Here is a 22,831-nt window from a genome sequence, read left to right on the forward strand (position 1 = left end):
TGCACCAGACAGGAAGTTCAGTAAGATTAAAGAACTGACCAGTGTACAGAAGGCTTGAGGACAGACAGACTTGTTCAGCTAGTAGTGATCACTTAACACTCAGTAGTTTCATCATGACTAAGAACCAAGGCATTTTTAAATGTGGCTGCAGGTTGAAATGCATGTAATAGTATGAAGAATGCTGCTGCTTTAAGGCCAAGGTCAGATATAGGCATAAGCTAAACAAACTAAAGTTTAGGGTTTCTCAGGCTGCAGTGTCCAGTCAATATTTTCTAATTTGTTAGTGTTATTACATCTTGTAATGAAAGTCTCCAAAAATTAAGCCCTCATTTATGGATAACATGACCCTCATCAGTTGATTAAGATATGCTTACTCTCTGTTAACACTTGCCAAAAACTGTCCCTGCTGCTTCCAGTAGCTTAGGGCTTCACCATGTCTAAATCTAGACCTGTTTAGAACTTTGTGAAAGCATCAGAATATCTAGTAAGTCATGTCTTCTTGAAAAATGTAGCAAACATAAGAAACAACAGATTAATTTAATAAAAACTTTTGATAGCTGACCAAGTCCCATATACAAAAAACATTAAATCTGAGCTACAATAGCTTCCCAGCATATCAATGTCAACATTACAATTTTACAATAATTTAAGTGATTTTAGTTTATTTAATATGTTCATTTATAAAGAGTCTCCATAGTACAGATTGATATTGAGAGAAGGAACCTGCCTAAGAAAATTACTTTTTAATCTAAGAAATGGTGTGCCCAAAGGCAGGTGAAAGTAGATGGTGACAAATATATTACAAGAAATGCTTTGATAAGATGGTGTTAGATAGTTTTTTTTTAATGTCTGGCCCTGATGAAAGGGTGTTGGCCCTGAGACACTTGGCTTAAAGCAGTGGTTCTCAACCAGGCGGCTGTGGCCTATTAGGGGGCCTCATTAAACTTGCACATGGACCACAAGATGACTGAAGATAATTATAAAATTGAAGCAAAATACTTCAATAACAAAAAAACATGCTACAGCAGGGGTTTCAGAGTTGTCTTTTTAAAATGGACTGCTTCATTCCTATCCACAATATGTTATGTGTGGCGTGCAATGACTGTCAGTTTTCAAATACCCCCTTTAACATTTGTTTCATATGTTTGTATCCACATATATTTAAGCCAGAATACATTTGCGCTGACCATTAAAAAACATTTCTAGTGTCTGCTTGCGTTAATCTCTGCAGCACAGTACACCACACCTACTAGCCTAAAGTTAGAATGGGAACGGACTGCTCTCAATGATCCAATGAGAAAAAGAGAAAAATTGACATGATGCACTTCCATAAAGAAATTTAGCGTTCTGGCATAATGCCAAGGACCTGTCAGTCATATGAAGGATATGTTAGGTCAATTTCACAAACACCATACCTGTCACTCCACTCATTTTTTAAAACTGCATAGGTGCCATGCAGCAAGTGTTTTGCACCTAAAATCTGGAATACTTTACCTATAGAAAATCACCCAGATAACTCCTTGGAACATTTAAAAAACTGCTAAAACACATTATTTTAATATGGCTTTTTTGTAGCTGCATTTTAGTTGTACAGTGGACCCTTGACTTACGAACTCAATTCGTTCGCGAGGGCTGGTTGTAACTCAAGTTGGCTGTAAGTCAAGACTATTTTTCCCATAAGAAATAATGGAAATACCCATAATGCATTCCGAACCTCTCACAGCATCACTTACTTAACCTTTTCATAATAAAAAAGGATTGTATAATGTGCATAATTTACCAAAACACCAATAATTTTTCTAATGTACTAACCAAAAAGTTATAAAAAGTGCCTAGCCTACCAGAAACAACAATTTCATACTGTACTCACCATTTAATTTGACATCTTTGGGCTGCAGGAAGGGAGGAGGAGAATGAAATGGAAGGTGGTTATTGTTTGGAAGGAGCCTCCTTATACAAATATTTTCTTTGTAAAATTGTCGAGATGGTGGATTTCGACATGCTGTACATATTAGCGAGATCAGTCACACGAACACCACTTTCATATTTCCGCACAATTTCAATTGTGATTGCTTTCTTTACCTTCGTTACCTTCTCTTCCCTCCTTAGCAGTTATCGAAAAAAATTATATAAATCACTGCACTGCCCGAAATTACGTCCACAAACACATGTATCTGGGCTCCGACTGACGCTTACAAACGCTCTCGGCTGTTTGTTTACAATCGCGCAAGTGGATACACGTGACCGCATTCAGGTCATAACGCAAGATGTTGGTCGTAAATCAAAACAAAAATTTTGGTCGTAAATCAAGTTGTTCACATGTCAGGCCGGTCATATATCAAGGGTCGACTGTATTCCCAATAGAATATTTGGCATAGAATTATATTCTTCAGGGATCTACAATCTGTACTAATATCCAATATTCTCTGTTGTTTTCTCCGGTTCTTCTGTGGTGGCGATCCGTGCCATAACCACCTGATCTAGGCACCATGCAGCCCCCTAAGATGATGGAATGAAGGAGGGTGTCTCAGCTGTCCAAGAGACCAACTCCATCAAAGCCCATCATGTGAATCATGAAATCTACAAGGTCTGATCTAAAAATAATTATGTTAGGTAGAATGCCCACGGATGGACTACTGGCCTTGAACCCCTGCAGATTTTTTTTTCTAACGCCTAAGTGGAGTGTGTTTTTTTTTGTTGTTTTTTCTGTCCTCCCAGCCATCTGACTTTACCTTGTTGTGTTGTAATTTATTCTTTAGTATTGTTGCTTATTTTGAATTGTTTTCTCTTATTGTATCTTTCTTTTTGCCATCTTGAAAAGCATTTTAGACTGCATTGCTGTATGAAATGTGTTGTTGTTGTTGTCATGGCTAACCACTGATCCTGATTGCTCCCACATAATTAATTCTTTTGTCTTGTCCGCTGTCATGCTTGTTGTATGTGGAGAGAAAATGCATTTGCATTTCCACTTGTATTAAATGTGGCTATTGCTGATGGAAATGTTGTAGTGGTAAACCCAGAGGATAATGAAATAGCTTCTGTAATTAATTTATGAAAAAGAAAAAAAAACATCTGCAGTGGTTAGTTCTGTATTTTAATCATTACTTTTTATTTTCATAAATATTTAATCATTTTATGTATAATTTTAAAAGTAATACTTAAGCCAGATGAGCATCTTTTGTTATCAGAAATACCTGCGGTGATAAATTCAGTATTTTGGTCATTACTGTTTATTACTTATCCCTAAAAAATACCAACTCATTTTATGTTATGATTAAGAAAGCTGGACACTATTAAAACACACACACACACACACACACACAGAGGCTGTTTTTCAAATGGCTTCTTAGTTTTCTGTTATGCTTTAAAAACACAGTCAGTGTACTAATACTAGCAACAAATGTGCTTGTGTTAGTAAATGTAAACTCAAAAACAAGCACCTTTGTCAAAATGTAATCAAAAGTACCAAAGTGCATGTATCACACCTTTTCACATATTCTCATAGTTAACTGGGGACCTTGGAGGAATAAGGGTTGAGAACCACTGGCCAAAATGATAAGACTGTAGCACCTGGATTATCACCTAATTTCAGTTCTGTAGTCACTAAGGATTAAGTGGACAGTTGTACATACTGTATATTGCTAATAGTTTACAATACATTTTACCCTGTAAATTATTGTAAAGTGGTAATTTTGGTAGCTGGTACATTTCTTTTATATTTTAAAGCTATTGTAGCTCAAATGTAATATATTTTTGTATATGGTGGTTAGTAACCTACAATATTACAACTATCACAAGTTTTGTATGTAATTAATTTTCTGTTACTTACATTTGCTGCATGGAATACTAACCTTAGATACATTTATAACAAAATAGTTTTGATACTGATGTTTTCTTGAAAGCCTGAGGGCACCACTCACCAAATCCACCTGTAATACTTCAAAAACATAAGGAACAAACATTTCAAGAAGTTGATTTTCAGGTGCAGAAATAACAAAGCCTCACATCACAATTAAACTGTCATATTCCAGGCTGTGCTTCCTTCCTTTTTTTTGTGAAAAACAAAGTATACCTCATTGATGTTGTTCATGTACCATACCCAGAACATTAGAAAGCATTCATTATGCCTGATGTGATTTTTGTCAGAGACAGAGTTTATTAAAGTAACAATAGAACTTGGTTTATTTATTTACATATTGTACATCAAATTAAGACAACACATATGGGCTATAATTTTATTTCTAAAGTTTCAGATTATTCCCATCACATTATGGAGTGTATATACTGTATTTATATGTATTTAGTCCCCTTCTTCAAAAATGTCTTATAAATCACAAATGCTTTGTTCTGTTATTTTCTTACATTTGGAACATTAGACAAGTAAGTGACTTGCTTAGTACCATGAAAGATGAGGAAATGCTGATTGCTTGTGTCATTTGTTTAAGAGAGATAGAAGTCACTAGTTATGATTCAGCTCAATTATTTCACCAACAACCATGTGGTTTACAGTCCAGCACCTTATTTACTAGTTTGCCATTGTCTGTAGAGATTGTAACTTCACTTAGAAAGATGTAGTAAAAGAGGTTTAAGAAATGCAAATATGATATTATGCCCCTAAACTTAGAAATGGTGATAAGCTGTAACTATTCAACACCCTCAGACAGTTTAAGTGACTATTTAAGCTCCACTTTGGTTTGTTTTTCAAGATGTTACAAATATTACTCTAGCTTTGTTAGTCTAAAGTATTGTACTATCATCTTTGTAGGAAACATGCATCATACCTGAATTGTCTATGCAAACTACCTAAAATGTATAAACACAATTCTCATACATGACCAGATCCTGTTCCCTCTGACTGCCCTCCTGCACAATCTCTAGGAGCTGGACATGCAGGCCAACCAGTTTTCATCAAATCGATTCCATTATGAAAGAGAAAGATCTTCATGATTCAACAGACACTGCTTGACTCATCTTATTCAGTAATGTCAATAGTTTTTTTAAAGGACACGGTATGCAATAATAACAGAAATTAGAATCTATAAAAACCTGTAAAAATCCTTTAGAATCACTCTTTGTGATCACTTTTAAAGGTTTGTTATGAAGTAATGTATTAAATAATAACACAATAATAATGAGAAATGAAAGGCATAATGAATATTAAAAAGGTATAGCAAATATTTGTTTTCTCCATTGTTGTTAGTGTTAACCATAAAAGATGTTATATAAGTTATAACTAGAATATATAAAGGAGCACTGTTTGTATGTTATGAAAGATAATATATAATTTAGACATTAATTGCTTTTTAAGTCAGAAAATATTACCTGTTATGAAAGGTACTATGAGTCATTTCTATCTTAATGTCTAAACCTGTGCATTAAAAGCCGTTATGAACAGTGTTGTATAAGGATTGCTGCCTGAAATTTTAAAAATATCCATTATGAATGGTGCTATATGTAGTGTAATGGCACTGACGGGTTGCATCAGCCAGGGAAGAGTCACTTATATGAGATGGCATTCCATCACCTTCAAGAGGGGAGCCTATAAAAATGGCAAGCCCACAAAGTTGCAAACAGTATTCCAACTATTGCTGTAAAGGCAAGCAGGCCTTTAAAGAATAGCAAGCCACCTAAAGAAGCCATTAAAGACCAAAAGGATCTATTCTGGCTCTCAGCGCCAGTGTTACAATGCTATACTATATCTTAAATGGAACAGTGTAAAGTGCCTTCTTGAGCAGTGTATGCATACACATAATTAAAACTTAAAATGAGAGTGATTATTTTATAATATTGTAAGTATGAAAGGTGCTATATTAAGATATGTTTCTCCATGAAACAATAGCTTAGTTAAATTTGAAGGAAATCAATTTCACTAGTCTCTATGGGCTGGAAACCTGGGCTGTAGTAAATCCAAATATTGGCTATCACCATTCAAACCTGTGTCCCAACTCCTTTGCCATAGTAGCAAGAAATAAAAAACAATATTTAAATAAACACCGATAAATGGTCTATGTGTTAATGCTGGGCATAAAAGAAGTATTACAAGTATTGTACTGCTTTCTAAGGAATTTTCTTTTCACTTTGAAATATACTATTTTAAAATTACAGATTGTTTTCTCCAGAAACAATAATATTACTTACTATAAATGGTATAATGTATAGTTAAATTTGAGGGTTTCAAGCACCACATGTAAGTTCTCACTTTGAGAGATGCTACAATTATGTAGCAATTGCCTAATAAAAATGTTTTAATATTTACTATGATCAGTGCAATATAAAATGTAGATCAATTATTTTATTGCTTTTTGCATGTTGTGGGCAGCTGCACGATCAAGGATTGACTCCCAACAACCCTAAACTAGATAAGCTTATTAGAAAATGGCTAGAAAATTGCTTTTTTAACTTTTCTCTTTGAAAAAAACAAACAATATAAACTAAAGACTGTTGTTTAGAAAGCAGTCTGTCTTTTTATGGAAATATTGAATACTTCTTAATCAACTATGTGTTTGTAGTAACGGTTCAGTTTTAAGTACATTTTAATGCTTTTTATTCCTCATTGTTCTTGTGTCTGTTATCCCAATGAATAATTCTATGAAAAACAAAGAGTCTGTACTTTTTTATTAAAATGGACATGAGGGACCAATATAAATTGAGATAAATATATTAAACACTGAGTACCCTTACAAGTACTGAGTTGTGGCACACTGGGAAGGTGCTATGTAAAATTATCATTTTTCTGTTTTTGCATTGTGTGCAATAATAATGCCATTTATAAGGCGCCAGTTACACAAAGCTGTGGTTGCCTCTTTACCCTGGTGGCCAGAGAAAGAAAGTGGGTGGATTACAACCACCATTCTCCACAGTGAGATCATCTTGGACAGAATACTGGCGGCTACATTCTCCTTTTTTGTCACTTTTTGCCAGTTTAATTGTGTTTGAAAAATGAGCAGCATAGTTAGCTGCTGACACGAGGAAGTAATTTGCTACAGCACACAATTTCAGATTGATGATTATACTCTCTGTTGTGTGCCTTCTATTGATTTGCTCTATGTGCTCCATTGCATTCTCTGTCCTTGTTTATTTTATAACATCTGCTCTGCATATGCTAAGAGCAAATAATCCTTTCAAACAATGTGGATTATAGCATTTTTAATCAAGGAGGACAAGTAAAGAAGGAGCAGCTCCTTTTATTATTATTATAATCAGCCAAGACTGGTATTATATCTAGCTCACAGAGGAAGATGAGGGACATGTAATTTTCAGTTTCCTCTTTATGGACTTGACAACTTCAAGTGGCACCTGGTTCTCCTTTGTCATTCTCAGTAAGTTGAAAGACAGGTAAAATTATGCTTAACTATTGCCAATTAGATACATGGGAATCAAGAGAGCCATACTGAAAAGTATCAACGACCTTGCAGTGCTTTGGTGGTCTTGCCCATGACTAACTGCTTGTATTTTTGTGTTCTTCTCACAGACATTGATGAGTGCTCATTTGACAGAGCCTGTGACCATTCCTGTATCAATTCAGCGGGCAGCTTTGAGTGTCTCTGCCATAAAGGGTATGTCCTATATGGCCTTTCTCATTGTGGAGGTAGGTTGCATAGTCTGCTCACTCTCTGTGTGCTGTTTGCATGGAATTGTTTTTTTTTTTTTATCAGTGACCATGTTTTAGTAGTAAAGTGTGAACACAAACAATATTAAGGTACAATAAATTTTAGGCTGCGGTGGGCTGGCACCCTGCCAAGCGTTTGTTTCCTTCCTTGCGCCCTGTGTTGGCTGGGATTGGCTCCAGCAGACCCTCGTGACCCTGTAGTTAGGACATAGTGGGTTGTATAATGGATAGATGGATGGATGGAATAAATTTTAGGACAATAAATCACCCAACCAAATGCATGTTCCAAACATGTACAAAGATAGCCCTAAGGGGGGAAGTGCATCAGTGTCAAAGGGGAAAGAGAAAAAACTTTGCATGGCATTTGTGTTCAAAACCTTCTGAAATGTTTTTTCTCAGAGGTGGAGAGAGTGTAGGGCCTTGAGCTTTGGGTAGTCTCCTTCACTAATTTATGGGACAAAAGTGCAAAAAAAATGGGCATTAAAAATGTGTGCAGTAACAAATGAGCACAGCTATTGTGCCAACAGAGCATAACTGCAGTTCATGGTACCTTCTCTATCAATCACATAATGCCTAATGCCTGCAATGTCAATAGCATCATTCTCGATATTCCCATTTCAATGTGTACCTCATGTGACATTCTCATATCCCACTGTAGGGATTATAATTATGTAATTACAGTTAAGGTTAGGGAGGGCAATCTTACTCTGACTGCAATAATTTGAATTCTAATAATAATGATAGGCATATCACAAGTGATATAGTCTGGCATATGACTGATATCTGTAGGTATGACAACAATGACATCTATGGATGTTAGCTGCTCTTCCCATCTTAGGCAGTTACTGTAGGCAAACAATGCAGAAGTTTAACCTAGTGGACACTTACAAAAATGAGAAATACAGTACAATGCATTTTATTCAATTCTTATGATGACATGCACGCTGATTCTGAAGACCTTTTGAATACTTTTAAATGGAAAATGTGTTATATCACAAAATACGCAACTCTGCACATAGAAAATTCTTGTCAATTTATTAATATTTAAAAGGTAATGTCTTTGTATACTTTTTTATTTGTGATATGTATATAAGCGATCCCACCCCTTCAAAAATATTACACATTAAAAAGGAAATGGAAAAAGTGTTTTATCACAATGTATTAACCTCTTAAGGTAAAGTGTAATGATTTGTACATGAACTGTGTGAGATAAGTAAACATATATATCCCTTTAAACTCTTTTTGATAAAGTGTATATGTTTAAAGTTGGCAATTCAAAGCAGGAATAGAGATCCAAAAAAATGCATGCAATCAAATCAATTTTAGTAGCAGAGTATCAACAAGCATTTCAAAAGATAAATAGGAATATCTGTGTGCAACTAATTGTTAATAGATAAATTGTTTTAAATCAGTACATTATGTCTGTATCTACTGAAACCATAAAAGGTTCTAATTAAAACCTGACATACTACCAACTGTTATGTCTATGTCAAGATACTGTATGGCCTAGATTAATTGCTGTGTACAACAGTTAATACTGACATATGGACAGGTGCCACTTTTGAACATATTTTGAATGATTGCACAGTAAGTTACTTTTTTATTCACATGGTTTTTTGTTCACTCTTCATTTTTCTGATTACATAGTATTCCTCCTTGTGTTGTATCTTTTGCTATGCTACATTTACATCTAATTAATTTTATATCATAAAAAATAATCTCTTTTCAGTAAATAACACTAATCCAGGAGGGTTATTGGCTGTGCACAATTGTTGCTGTGCATTATTTCCAGCCAGCATTTCTCACCTTGCATTTTTGTCACTGCTCTATTGTTCCTGCTTATTGTAATCTTTTGCTAAAGTCCAACAATCAAAATATTTGTCATAATGGTAATGTAGTCTTTGAATAAAAATGTGATGTAATGTGTAGCTATGGGCATGAATGTGCATAGTTTTTCAGAGAGTATGCCAAAATGGCTTTTGGCAGTGAAGATAGGAACGCTATGGTTAACACCAATACAATTAGGAATTTTTGATACTGCGATGCATGTAAGGTAAATAGCTTTTTGAAAGGAAACCCAGAAATAAACACATTTAAAACGCACACATCCCAAAATGGGTGTTATATTTGTTGTTTAATATATATGCAACCTAAACTATTCTAAAAACATTTGTTGAACTTCAAATTGTTATCAATCTGTGGACAAGTGGCTCTTTAATAGTGATGGGCCTTTCCATAATCAATATTTTGGCCACCCTTATACAAAAGTGAATATGAATGTGTTACCCACAAGCTACAGAATTGAGTGAACCTTCATAAAATGGCACAAACAAGCAAATGGGATGGATAAATATCAGTTGGGTTTGTGTGTTGCAGATTTTCAATGAACATTAAGGAAATTTCTGTGGCCATTTTAGGACATATGGCTTCCTTGTCAAAGCAAGTCGCAATTGAAGAAATTGAAATAAAAAATTTCAAAAGACCAGCATGTTGGTGCTGTGGTAAGCGCTGCTCCATCAGAGTTGCCAGGCTACTGTCTATGTAGACTTTCTGTGTTTTAAGGGTTTGATTTTGATTAGGTACTTTAGTTTCATTCCACTTGCCAAGGATGTTTAGATTTAGTTGTAATGACTGACCCCTTTTCCCAGACCGGCCCCTACACTACAAAGACTATTGCCTTGGCTAACCTGAAGACTCTCAAGACAATAAAGCCATATTCCTTACTGATTGTCCTTACTTCCCCCGACATGACAAAACAACAAGCAAATAGTAGACAGAAATGTAAAATCAAATGCAGATATATTGTAAGTGATTATTATGTATACACACGCGGACAGACGAATACTTAATAATATATAAGTGCACACAAACCACCAGTATCCCAATGACACCCGTGAATATTTATGTATATATTATATACACAAGCGCACAGATATTCAACAATAATACTATTTACAAAGACCCTCTCTTGCCCCTAAACAATAAACGAATTATCACAGCACATAAGCTCAGATTGATAATAAACAGCTGATGAAATGTATATGATAAGAGAGTCCCAAAGCTGTAAAAGTCCGGCGGATATTGACAACTGGCTGATGTGATACCTTGCTTCCTCCAGACAATACAAAAACGACCTCACCTTATATGTTCTCAGCAATGGTTGGTGTGAAACCAAACCCCAGGGTTTCCCTGCACAGGTTGCCATAAATTTTGATCCAGATCTTGAGAAAAGCAAGTAATGGAATGGCACAATAAACAGGATGATGGATGGAAATGACTGTAAATAATGTCTCCTTCCTTCTCACTATCTTCATTCTCTCTCTCTCTCTCTCTCTCTCTCTTTTCCTTTACACTACTCTAGTTTAAATAATGACAGTCCTGGATGTAATTGGTGGAAAACAACAGGTAATTTCCGTCTCGGGATTGCAGTCTCCCTTCATCATCCTTCCCCTTTTATCTTACGGGGACAACATTTACTTATACACACATATAGCATAGCAAACGGGACGATAAAAACAAAACACACTCAGCACAGAAAAAAAGCAAATACTTGTTATTATGTAGCCCCGCTACAAAGTTAAATGATGATTTGAAATTTGCTCACATCACATACTGCCCTGCAAATCTTCTGACTGCGTATAACCCTGTTAAAGAAAAAATGGATTTAGAAAACAGAAAGAAATACATGTTAAATATTAAAATCAGCCAATAAACACTTATCAGATCCTACATTGTACATTCATCACTCTTACCTGCCTACTTTATTCAGTTTAGGGAATCAAAAATTTGCAGCTATTCCAGAAGCAACTGGTGAAAAGCAGGGAAATGCCATGGGTTGGCTTCCACTTTTATAGCATGGCAATGCTTCTCGTTTAGACAATTAAAGCGTATGCTTTTGATTTTGTAAGACTGCACTTATCCCTTGATTTTATTTTGGTCAAGCATTTGACAGAATGGTGTTGTTCATGCACTTGAGCCATACTTTGAATTTACGTCTCAAGTTCTTTCTATGCATTATGTGGACACTGGAGGGCATTGCAGCTGCTCAAACCCAGTACAGTGGAACCTCGGGTCACGACCATAATTCGTTCCAAAACTCTGGTCGTAAACCGATTTGGTCGTGAACCGAAGCAATTTCCCTCATAGGATTGTATGTAAATACAATTAATCCGTTCAAGACCATACGAACTGTATGTAAATATATTTTTTTTTAAGTTTATAAGCACAAATATAGTTAATTAAACCATAGAATACACAGCGTAATAGTAAACTAAATGTAAAAACATTGAACAACACTGAGAAAACCTTGAACAACAGAAAACTAACATTGCAAGAGTTCACACTATACTGTAGCCTTATGACCCGATCGCTGTAAACACTCTTTTTAAATGAGTTTTAAGCACAGGGGGAATAAAGGAACATTTGAACAAATCTGAACTTTATTTAAAAACCAACCATAAACCACCAAGAAAGTAACATTGCAGGAGCTCACGCTAATAGCCTTACAACCCGATCGCTGTGTAAACTTTTTTTTAATGAGTTTTAAGCACAGGGAAAAAAATGAACATTTGAACAAATCAGAAATTTATTTAAAAACCAACCATAAACCACCAAGAAAGTAACATTGCAGGAGCTCACGCTAATAGCCTTACAACCTGATCGCTGTGTAAACTTTTTTTTAATGAGTTTTAAGCACAGAGGAAAAAAGGAACATTTGAACAAATCTGAACTTTATTTAAAAACCAACCATAAACCACCAAGAAAGTAACATTGCAGGAGCTCACGCTAATAGCCTTACAACCCGATCGCTGTGTAAACTTTTTTTTAATGAGTTTTAAGCACAGGGAAAAAAATGAACATTTGAACAAATCAGAAATTTAATAAACAACCAAGAAAAGTAACATTGCAACAATTCACGCTACAAACCAAAAAATGAACATTTGAAAAATCCGTAATACAAAAACTAACCATAAACCACCAAGAAAACTAACCTTGCATGAGTCGAGTTCTGGCATGAAGTGAGGAGGAACTGGGTGGAGAACAATCCGGTCTCGTTGTAGTTGAAGACTTGTTGCGGGATGTTGCCTTCGTCCTCCACTAATTTTGTGAAATTTTTCACAAATTCTTTTGCAGCTTCAGCGTCGGAACTAGCAGCCTCTCTATGCCTTACCACACTATGAATGCCACTTCTCTTGCGAAACTTTTCAAACCATCCTCTACTGGTTTTAAATTCCTCACTTTCGCCACTCGTAGAAGGATAGTTTTGCAGCAAATCGCCATGAATCTTCCTGGCTTTCTCGCATAACATCATCTCGCTTACGCTATCCCCTGCAAGTTGCTTCTCGTTCAACCACACTAGCAACAGTTTTTCCACCTCTTCCAGCACTTGAGGCCTCTGCCTGGTTAACGCTGTAACTCCTTTTGCAACATCAGCCGCGTGAATAGATTCTTTCTGCTTTAGAATAGTCGAAACTGTAGATTTTGACTTCTTGTACTCGGCGGCAAGATCAGTAACACGAACACTTTTCAATAATTTCTTTCTTTACTTCGATTTCAATTTTCTGCAAAACTTTCTTCTCGCCACTCTTCACTTGCTTAGAAGCCATGGTTAACTGCAAAAGCACACAAAATACTGTAAAGCACAAAGAGTTCACAGGTAAAGCACGCACGTCTGACTGAGAACAATGAACAGGGAGAGGCTGAACACATGCTTAAATACAGTAATCAGCGCATACGAACTGGAAGGGAAATGAAGTAGAACACAAAGAGTTCACAGCGAATGCATGCACGCACGTGCAAGCACGCACGTCTGACCGAGAACAATGCAACACGTGCGGAAATCATCAGCGCACACAAACCGAAAGGGAAACTGGCTTGTTCGTATACCGAGTGTGTGGTCGTGAACCGAGGAAAAAGTTTGGCGAACTTTTTGATCGTAAACCGATTTGTACGTGTACCGAGACGTTCGTGAACCGAGGTTCCACTGTACACAAATGCAGTCACACAGTCAAGGCTGTAATAAATGTGATGTTTTATTAAATCCTATATCTATATCAGTCCTCCTTCAGCAGACATTTTCCCCACAGTATCTCCTCCATCTCTCCTCCAGGCAAGTTTTGTCGACCTCCTGCTGAAAGTTCACCTGAATGAGGCCAGATAGCTCCTTTTATCCAAGGACCAGGGAGCACTTCTGGTTTCAGATAACTGCAGCCTAGAAACACTTCCAGGTCAGGCAGAACCTCCTTCTAGGTGTGCTCCGTTCTTGCAGCCCAGGGAACCTACACACCCTGATAGAGGAGCTGCCCACCAAGACTACATTTCCCAAGGTGATCCATGGGAGCATGAATGGGAGCTCCGCCTGAGGAAAGCTGCCACCTAGTGAAATTTGGATTAAATAACCCCCAGAGACAGTCCTTCCCTGTCCCTCCATTTCTTCTTGGCCAGGAAACGTACTGCAGACTAATCCAGCCAGAGCACCTGTCCAACCAGTTGGGACCTCCTGTCTGGGGTAATGAACCTTCCTCCCTCTTGATCAAGATGCCCATTCATCTATCCTGGCACTTACAACTGAATTAACATGACATGAAGTGTAGTTTAGATTTCAGAAATGACCACTCCTTTCACATAAGGATAATCCCTTTACTTAACTACTCCAGTGGAACTGTTGGCCACTGACAGGCTGTTACTGTAGTACAGATTACAAAATGAAAACCAAGCATATTGAAAAAGCACTGCACAGCTGTTAGTTTACTTTTGCCTAAAAACTGACACTAAAGCTGAATGTCTCTCACAGAATTGTGTTTGATTGGTGTTTAGTTCTTGAATCATTAGAAAGTAATCTGGGATGGAAGATTATCTTGGATGTTAATTCTCAAAACATTTTGGTACAGTATTGAGTAATGAAGGGTGATATTAGAATATACAGATCAAGTTGGTTAATCTGTATTTGCTTTGGACTATTCTAGTTGCTCCCAAGCACCTCTCACATACCTTGCGAGATTTTTTGTAACATGGTGACTAAAACTGTACAGTACCCCAGGTGAGATAAGCGTATTGGTCTATATTTACTAGGATCAACTGATCACCCTTTTTATACAATGGGATAATATTGGCTAGCTTCAGTCTTTAGGTATTTCCGCAGTGTGCAGAAATTTTTGGCAATTTTTGTGTCACAGGTTTATATACTGTATGTGCATACTAATTTCCTTAAGCACTCAAGGATAAATGCTATTTGGTCCTGGTGATTTGTTAGATTTCAGCCCATTTACTCTAACCTGTGCTTCTTCCTCTACAATTCCCAAACAACTGTGTCCCTCCTTAGTTGTCCCTTCAACTTTTGGGAAGTTATTATCTTTTTCACATGTATAAAGCACTAAAATGCAAGTTCAACACATTTTCTATTTTACTGTCAGTATATTCTACCTCACCTTTACTGTTCCTAATACTCTTTACCTCCTCCTTGATTGTTCTTTTTCTACTAAAATATTAAAAACATCTCTTTGGATCATCTTTAGCCTTTTCTGTAATATTTCTCTTTCATTGCTTTTTGATCTTCCTAATATTGTTTTTAACAATTGCTCTCATGCTTTCATATACCCCAGAATTATTGATAGTTTTTACCGTAATATGCCTTTATACCGATTTTCTTTCTTTGAAACTCCTTTGTTAGCCTCATATTTATATATATCCACTGTGAAGTTCTCTTTAATTTACAACCCCAATTCCAATGAAGTTGGGACGTGGTGTAAAATGTAAATAAAAACAGAATACAATGATTTGCAAATCCTTTTCAACCTATATTCAATTGAATACACTACAAAGACAAGATTATCGAATGTTCAAACTGATAAACTTTATTATTGTTTTTTAAATCTTCACTCATTTTGAATTTGATGCCTGCAACACGTTCCAAAAAAGCTGGGACAGGGGCATGTTTACCACTGTGTTATATCACCTTTCTTTTTTAACAACACTCAGTAAGTGTTTGGGAACTGAGGACACTAATTGTTGAAGCTGTGTAGGTGGAATTCTTTCCCATTCTTGCTTGATGTACAACTTCAGTTGCTCAACAGTCCGGGGTCTCCGTTGTCGTATTTTGCGCTTCATAATGTGCCACACATTTTCAATGGGAGACAGGTCTGGACTGCAGGCAGGCCAGTCTAGTACCTGCACTCTTTTACTACGAAGCCACGCTGTTGTAACACATGCAGAATGTGGCTTCGCATTGTCCTGCTGAAATAAGCAGGGACGTCCCTGAAAAAGACGTCACTTGGATGGCAGCATATGTTGCTCCAAAACCTGTATGTACCTTTCAGCATTAATGGTGCCTTCACAGATGTGCAAGTTACCCATGCCATGGGGACTAACACACCCCCATACCATCACAGGTGCTGGCTTTTGAACGTTGCGCTGATAACAATCCGGATGGTCCTTTTCCTCTTTGACCCGGATGACACGACGTCCATGATTTCCAAAAACAATTTGAAATGTGGACTCGTCGGACCACAGCACACTTTTCCACTTTGCGTCAGTCCATCTCAGATGAGCTTGGGCCCAGAGAAGCCGGCGGCGTTTCTGGGTGTTGTTGATATATGGCTTTTGCTTTGCATGGTAGAGTTTTAACTTGCACTTGAAGATGTAGCAAAGAACTGTGTTAACTGACAATGGTTTTCTGAAGTATTTCTGAGCCCACATGGTAATATCCTTTACAGAATGATGTCGGTTTTTAATGTAGTGCCACCTGAGGGATCGAAGGTCACAGGCATCCAGTGCTGGTATTCGGTCTTGCCGCTTACATGCAGAGATTTCTCCAGATTCTCTGAATCTTTTGATGATATTATGGACAGTAGATGATGAAATCCCTAGATTCCTTGCAATTGTACGTTGAGAAACGTTGTTCTTAAACTGCTGGACTATTTGCCCACGCAGTTGTTCACAAAGTGGTGAACCTCACCCCATCCTTGCTTGTGAACGACTGAGCCTTTTGGGGATGCTCCTTTTATACCCAATCATGACAAACACCTATTTCCAATTAACCTGTTCACCTGTGGAATGTTCAAAACTGGTGTTTTTTTGAACATTCCTCAACTTTCCCAGTCTTTTGCTGCCCCTGTGCCAGCTTTTTTGGAACGTGTTGCAGGCATCAAATTCAAAATGAGTGAAGATTTGCAAAACAACAATAAAGTTTATCAGTTTGAACATTCGATATCTTGTCTTCATAGTGTATTCAAGTGAATATAGGTTGAAAAGGATTTGCAAATCATTGTATTCTGTTTTTATTTACGTTTTACACAACATCCCAACTTCATTGGAATTGGGGTTGTATTATTATTACTAAATTTTTAGATGAGCTTTTTCTTAAATATATGTAAAACACTTTTAAACGTGACCCACATCTCTTCAGTTGTCTCCACACTCATAAGCATATTCCAGTTTAGGCTTTGTTGCAGCTGAGAAAATCACCCCTATTAAAATTGAATTTAACTGCTTTATTTTTTGAATATGTGTCAAAACATTGCGAAATGTATTCTAATACAGTCACTAGGTCTTAATTTTTCAATCACATCTATCCTGTCCAGATTATTACAGAATACAAAATTTAGATAGGCTTCCCCTCTCATTGGTGCTTTAACATACAGTGTTAAAAACGATAAATGATTACCTCAAAAAAAAAAGCGGTTCATTAAAGCCCCCCTATGGCTATTATATCCTGAAACTTGTCATTTTAAAATTATTAAACAGATGTAAATTGAAACATATGCATTATAATATGAGGATTCCATCTCAGATGCTGTCAAGTCAAACATTCTCACTAATCTGTAGTTCACCATCTAGTTGAAGACTTGTATTCAAACTCTGTTCTACATAAATGGCGACTCCCCCAACTTTCAATTTTTCCTGTTTTTCGTAAACAATAGGTACCTGTCTATATTATACTCCTGCCCATCTCTATTACCTGTATTTAGCAGGTGTATTATTCCAAGGTACAGCTGCATATAATTCATATTTAGCATTAAGGAAAGCAATTTTAACATCTTACTTTCTTTCTTTTGCCTTTTTAACATAATACTAGAACCAGAACTATTCTAAACTCACTGTCCCCTCCCCCATTCCCTAGTTTAAACAATCCTCAACTAACCTACCCATAGGTATTGTATACACCCCTAATACATTGGTACCCTTTCTGTTCCAGAACAAGTCCTGATGCCCCATAAACCAAGCCCCACTATTCTGCAGTAAGCCTTCTAATCTCCTCCGTCTTGCCTGGACTGATGCTTGGCACTGGCAAAATTTGAGAAAAGACCACCTTGTCAGGTCTGCACCTCAGTTTTACAACTCTTTAAAGTTGGATTGTGGAACTGAAAGCCTTTCCTATGTATGCCATCTGTTCCATCCTGGACAATGACAATTGGAACCATCCCTAGCTCTGGCCAAGAACTTATCCACCCTTCCAGGGAGGTCTCCTTTCTCTGCACCCAGAAGGCAACATGTCATAGAGATTGTTGTCATTAGAGCACACCTGTGTCTCAATCCCCCTAATGACTGAGCTCCCTGCTACCCCTTCTTTTTTCCTTCTTGGGAGGTTTTGAAGTGACCTGTTGGGCCTCTTTATTCCTACCTATTACCTTAGTGTTAATTGAACCACTTTCCAGCTCTGCAAGGTACTATCATTGGTTGGAATCTTCAAACCCCAACAGACAGGGTGCATATCTTTCCTTGTGGTTACATCTGACTGTGACCCACCTATTTTTACCTCTTTGACCTGGAATCTCCTACCATGCCAATTCTAATCTCTTTTTCACTCTTGAAAACCAATAAAAATATGTTATTTGGTGTAATTTACCAGCTTTTATGGATCTCTACAGATATTGATGAGTGTAGCATCAACCGAGGGGGATGCAAGTATGGCTGTCTTAACACCCTGGGCAGCTATGAGTGCACATGTCCATCTGGTTACAAGCTCCACTGGAACAAGAAGGACTGCATTGGTAAGTGGAAAACATCGACCTCTGGTGGACAAGCTTTGAAGAGATTTATCAATTTTGTGATTAGTGTATTAACAGATCTATTATACTTATTTCAGTGTTTAGCATTATATTGTACTTTATCTTATGTTTGTTTTTTTCAGTGATGTACATTTTCACTTTTCCTACTCACCACTCCCTAGTCCTAAGTTAAAATTCCTCTCCCAAGCACTGTCTTTGTGGAGTGAGCACATTTTTTCATTGTCCATAATAGTTTTATCTGTGCATTAGGGTTGTCTTTCAAATTTAAAACATTCAAACTAGGGTGATTGGTGGCTGTAAATTGGCCCAGAGTGGTAGAGTTTAGGTGTCCTATCATGTACTGGTCTGCTGTCTGTGTTGGATTCTTTGTTGAGTCCAGTTTTTGCTGGATAGGCTCCCAATGCTGTATTGGAAAAAGTTAATTTTAATTATTATTTTCAATAGTAGCCATCTCTTAATGCTTGGTGCCATGTTCAGTTATATCCAGGTGGGGTGGGGGTGGGGTGCCACGGGGGTGAGTGGGGGGGTGCCACAAACCATGTTATCACTGAGAGTAATACTGCTGACTCAAGTTCAGTAATGGTTGTGAGGTACACTTTTTGGGCAATAGTTAATTAAAAAGTTTCGTTTTTTTTAACAGGAACCTATTTCCTTCCACAATTTGAAGCATTTTTACTGTCTTTATTTATTAGTGCTCATCTAGCAACTCTGCCGAACTTCTTGCTGTCTTGCTATTGTCACTATTAGGGTACTGAGCATCTCTCCTTTACCATATACTGAAAATGGCTAAGTGAATATGTGTATTTTCAACATTTGTGTATTTTTTATCAACTCTGTATAAATAGATCTAATTTGAGTTTATAAAGTATTATTCTAAAATCCCCTTTAAACTAAATGCATATTTATTTAGCTGGATCATTTATCTATTATAATTTAAAAATTAGTAATGTCCACAGCAATAGTTTGTTTATATGTACAATTAAGACTTGCTTATTGTCATATAGTAACTAACAAGGTAGTAGCTGAATCTGCAGCTTTATATTTTAGAGTTTAACATTTGGTTTATACAATCATTTTATGCAATGTGACATACTAATCTCATATAGTTAGGCAATGGTTGAGGTTAAACCGGCATGCCCATTGTTTATAGTTCAACACCTAAACTACTAGGCTAAACTTGGAATAAATGTACACGGGGTGAATTAATTAATTATTAATGTACTAGGAAGATGTAAAGCTCTTTTGTCACAAGACTATTTTTATTTTTACATTATGGAACCATGAAGAGTATAAAAATACCTGATTAGCTGAAGTGCACATTAACACAAATTACAACTTTTTAACGTAATAAATAAAACTTTTGTCAACATGCTGGCACAGTGGGTAGTGCTGCTGTCTTACAAGCCTTTTTTCTGGATTTGAATCTTGTACCCAGTCATTGTCTGTGTAGAGTTTGCACATTCTCCCAATGTGTACCTCCCACCTCCCCAAATATATGTATGTATAATCACTAGTTGGAGAATATTATATGTTATGTTAAATAAATTTCTGTGTGTATCTTGCTATTAGTATGTGTTAGGCTGGAGGTGTAAATTGTCTGAGCGCCTTCTTTCGTCTTTATGTCTGTGTAATTGTTTCAGAACTGATTAAATGTGCACCTAGTTGGCTATCTCCACGAGCAACTCTGAGCTGCAGCAAAACAGGCAAAAAGGACAGCTGTTCATTAACATGTGCCTCTAAAGCTCATTATTTTGCGGGTGAGTAAAAGTGAATAATGTATTCCTAAACTGAGACACTCCATAGGTTTACCATGGAAAAGTTGTTTTGAAAGATATATTTGTACTATTTTTTAAGTGTGTACAGTGTATGGCCAGAATTATTCAGTAGGAGAACACAGCAGTTACCATGTGTTGAGTCGAGTAGTTGTAAGGCACCTTTTGCAGTAAAAAATGCCAAAAATATTCTAAAGAAGTAAAATTCTTAGCCAGGCACAATGTAAGTAATGGCTCCTCTCTGTTTGGCAGATTTTACTTTTTGGGAATAGGCCAAATTATTCTCTTTTTTTAATTTGAGAAGCGGGGAGTAGGGCAGACTGATATTATCAATGTTTTTATATGACTAAAACTCAGGTCCTGGCTTAAAAGCTAGAGCCAGATACTCTTAATGCCATCTAAAAAGTTTCAGTTTGCCTGATGAGGTCCCTCTGCAGAATGCAATCTCTGTACCTTATCTGATAAGGTGCTCCATCTTAGTCCATGTAACCCTCAGGGGTAGCTTTCAGGCATGAGTGGGACACCTAAGTTCTAAACAAACGACCAATTATCAAGAATGAGTAATATTGATGGACAGGATTATGCACTAGTATTCAGTTAAGAGAATGGGCTTACTGTATGTGCATCCAAGAAACCAATGACAAGACCACTTATAAAACCCTAACCCTTTACTTCCCTTTATCAGTTCAGTACTCGACCTGGCTGTAATTTCTAATGTATGACAGAGACAGAAGTGGTTATAGGGTGACTGTTACAAAGTTGGAGTAATCCTTTCTACCACAAAAGGGTGACTGGGGCTTGACTGAAAATGTAATACTGTTCATAACAGGAATTGGACTAGCAGGTATAATTTTGTTAGCAACTGTGGACACTGTGTGTATAAAAACATTGAAGAAAACCTACAGTATTGCCTGCAACCAGAAGTGGCAATCCAGGTGAAAAAGGTCCTAAAACAAAAGAAAGAAAGCATGCAGAAGATTTTTCCACACATTTGGAGAAAGCAAACCAGGAAAGGAACAAAGTATTGCTTATACCAGAACCACAAGTACACTTACTTTGATTCAGAGGACTATTAATTATAACTGCTCCAGAATGCCTATTCTCCTCTTACTATATATAGAGATTTATTGATGTTTGAGCTATCCTCAGTCTTGTAATGTTTACATGTGAGAAGGTGTAGTAAATGTTTCTCTTCTCCATTCTCTTTTGTGCAGTCATTTTACACTTGTGCCAAACATGGTAAAACTCTAATTCAGATTTCAGGCCTGACAAGGCAAGCCATTGGTGTGAACTATTTTCCTGTTATCTCTGTGGTAGCCAGTGCAGTTGTCTGTGCTGATGTGTGCTAGGCCAGTAATATCACTTCAGGAGAGGTCAACTGAATCAACAAGCTTATTATGTAGGCAGGCTCAAGTTATAGAATGCACTCTTTACCTGTTGGAAGAATTAGTTAACGAGAAAAAATTAAAAACTGAGGGCCATTATGAAAAATGTTGCACTTCAATTCTATTACACAAAATTACCTACAGCAATGCACATTTATGATGCCTCACTGTGACTACTCTCTTATCATTAGCCAAGTCAGAAGGTTTTTTCTTTTATTTATTTGTTTGTTTTTGTAATTCTTGTGTATGTTTGTAGGGTGATGTTGTTGTTTTGTGTTATAAAATTCCTGGGTTTTTTTAATACCTGTGAAAAGATAAATTTCCCCTTGGGGCAAATAAAGTAGTATGTGTCTATTCAATTATCTGTCTATCAATGTACCTATCTAAAAAAATTGTTATGAACCTTTTACTTATGCTTTTAGAATCTGATACCAGCTACACAGTAAGTTGTGGAATTCCTGTCCTGCGTAACAAGATTCCACAGAAACAAAATAACAGCAATCCACAAAGCTGTGTAGGTAAGGGCAAAGTATTTGTGCATCAAGAAAGGTGAAAATACAATTTTTATTTCAGAAAGAAAATCACAATGAAAGGTTAACCAAAAGCTTTCTTATTCTTTTTTGCTGTTAAGAGACTTTCACTCCACCAGTCAAGCAGAAGGCCTCATTTAAGATTAAAGATGCTAAATGTCACTTACACCCAAAAATGCGGAGTAGACAAGAGGAGGCTAGCAAGCTCCTGGGAGCAGGTAAATGTGCACAGTAGGAGAATCAATGTGCTATTCATTCATTCCTTAATTTTCTAAATAGCTGCAACAAGCCAATAAATAAACTTTAATTTAAAGAATTTCATCTATATTCAGTATTTATATGTATTTATTTAGATGACACTTCTATGAGAACTTGCAAGCAAATGGTAATTAGTACAATTGCCTGCTTAATTTTAATACAGTGTAAGCATGGCAGGTAGAGAGGTTGGTCATGTTTACAAGGGGTATTTAGTGTGCATAGAACAGGCAGGATTAAGGTTTATTGTCCAACACCTTAGCTCTAGGCCACA

General features: G+C 36.7%; 1 protein-coding gene across 5 annotated transcripts in view; it reads left to right on the forward strand.

Annotated features, from left to right (window-relative positions):
* Window positions 1-22,831, forward strand: part of scube3 (signal peptide, CUB domain, EGF-like 3) — a 458,024-nt gene that overhangs the window by 420,370 nt on the left and 14,823 nt on the right. For all 5 annotated transcript variants that reach the window (XM_051924638.1, XM_051924639.1, XM_028797022.2 and 2 more), the window contains 5 exons: window positions 7,472-7,588; window positions 18,475-18,597; window positions 20,256-20,372; window positions 22,195-22,290; window positions 22,404-22,520. In XM_051924638.1, the coding sequence (XP_051780598.1) occupies window positions 7,472-7,588; window positions 18,475-18,597; window positions 20,256-20,372; window positions 22,195-22,290; window positions 22,404-22,520 (570 nt within the window). The remainder of the gene's footprint in view (window positions 1-7,471; window positions 7,589-18,474; window positions 18,598-20,255; window positions 20,373-22,194; window positions 22,291-22,403; window positions 22,521-22,831) is intronic.

This window comes from Erpetoichthys calabaricus, chromosome 3 (assembly GCF_900747795.2).
Source record: "Erpetoichthys calabaricus chromosome 3, fErpCal1.3, whole genome shotgun sequence".
Taxonomy (NCBI): Eukaryota; Metazoa; Chordata; class Cladistia; order Polypteriformes; family Polypteridae; genus Erpetoichthys; species Erpetoichthys calabaricus.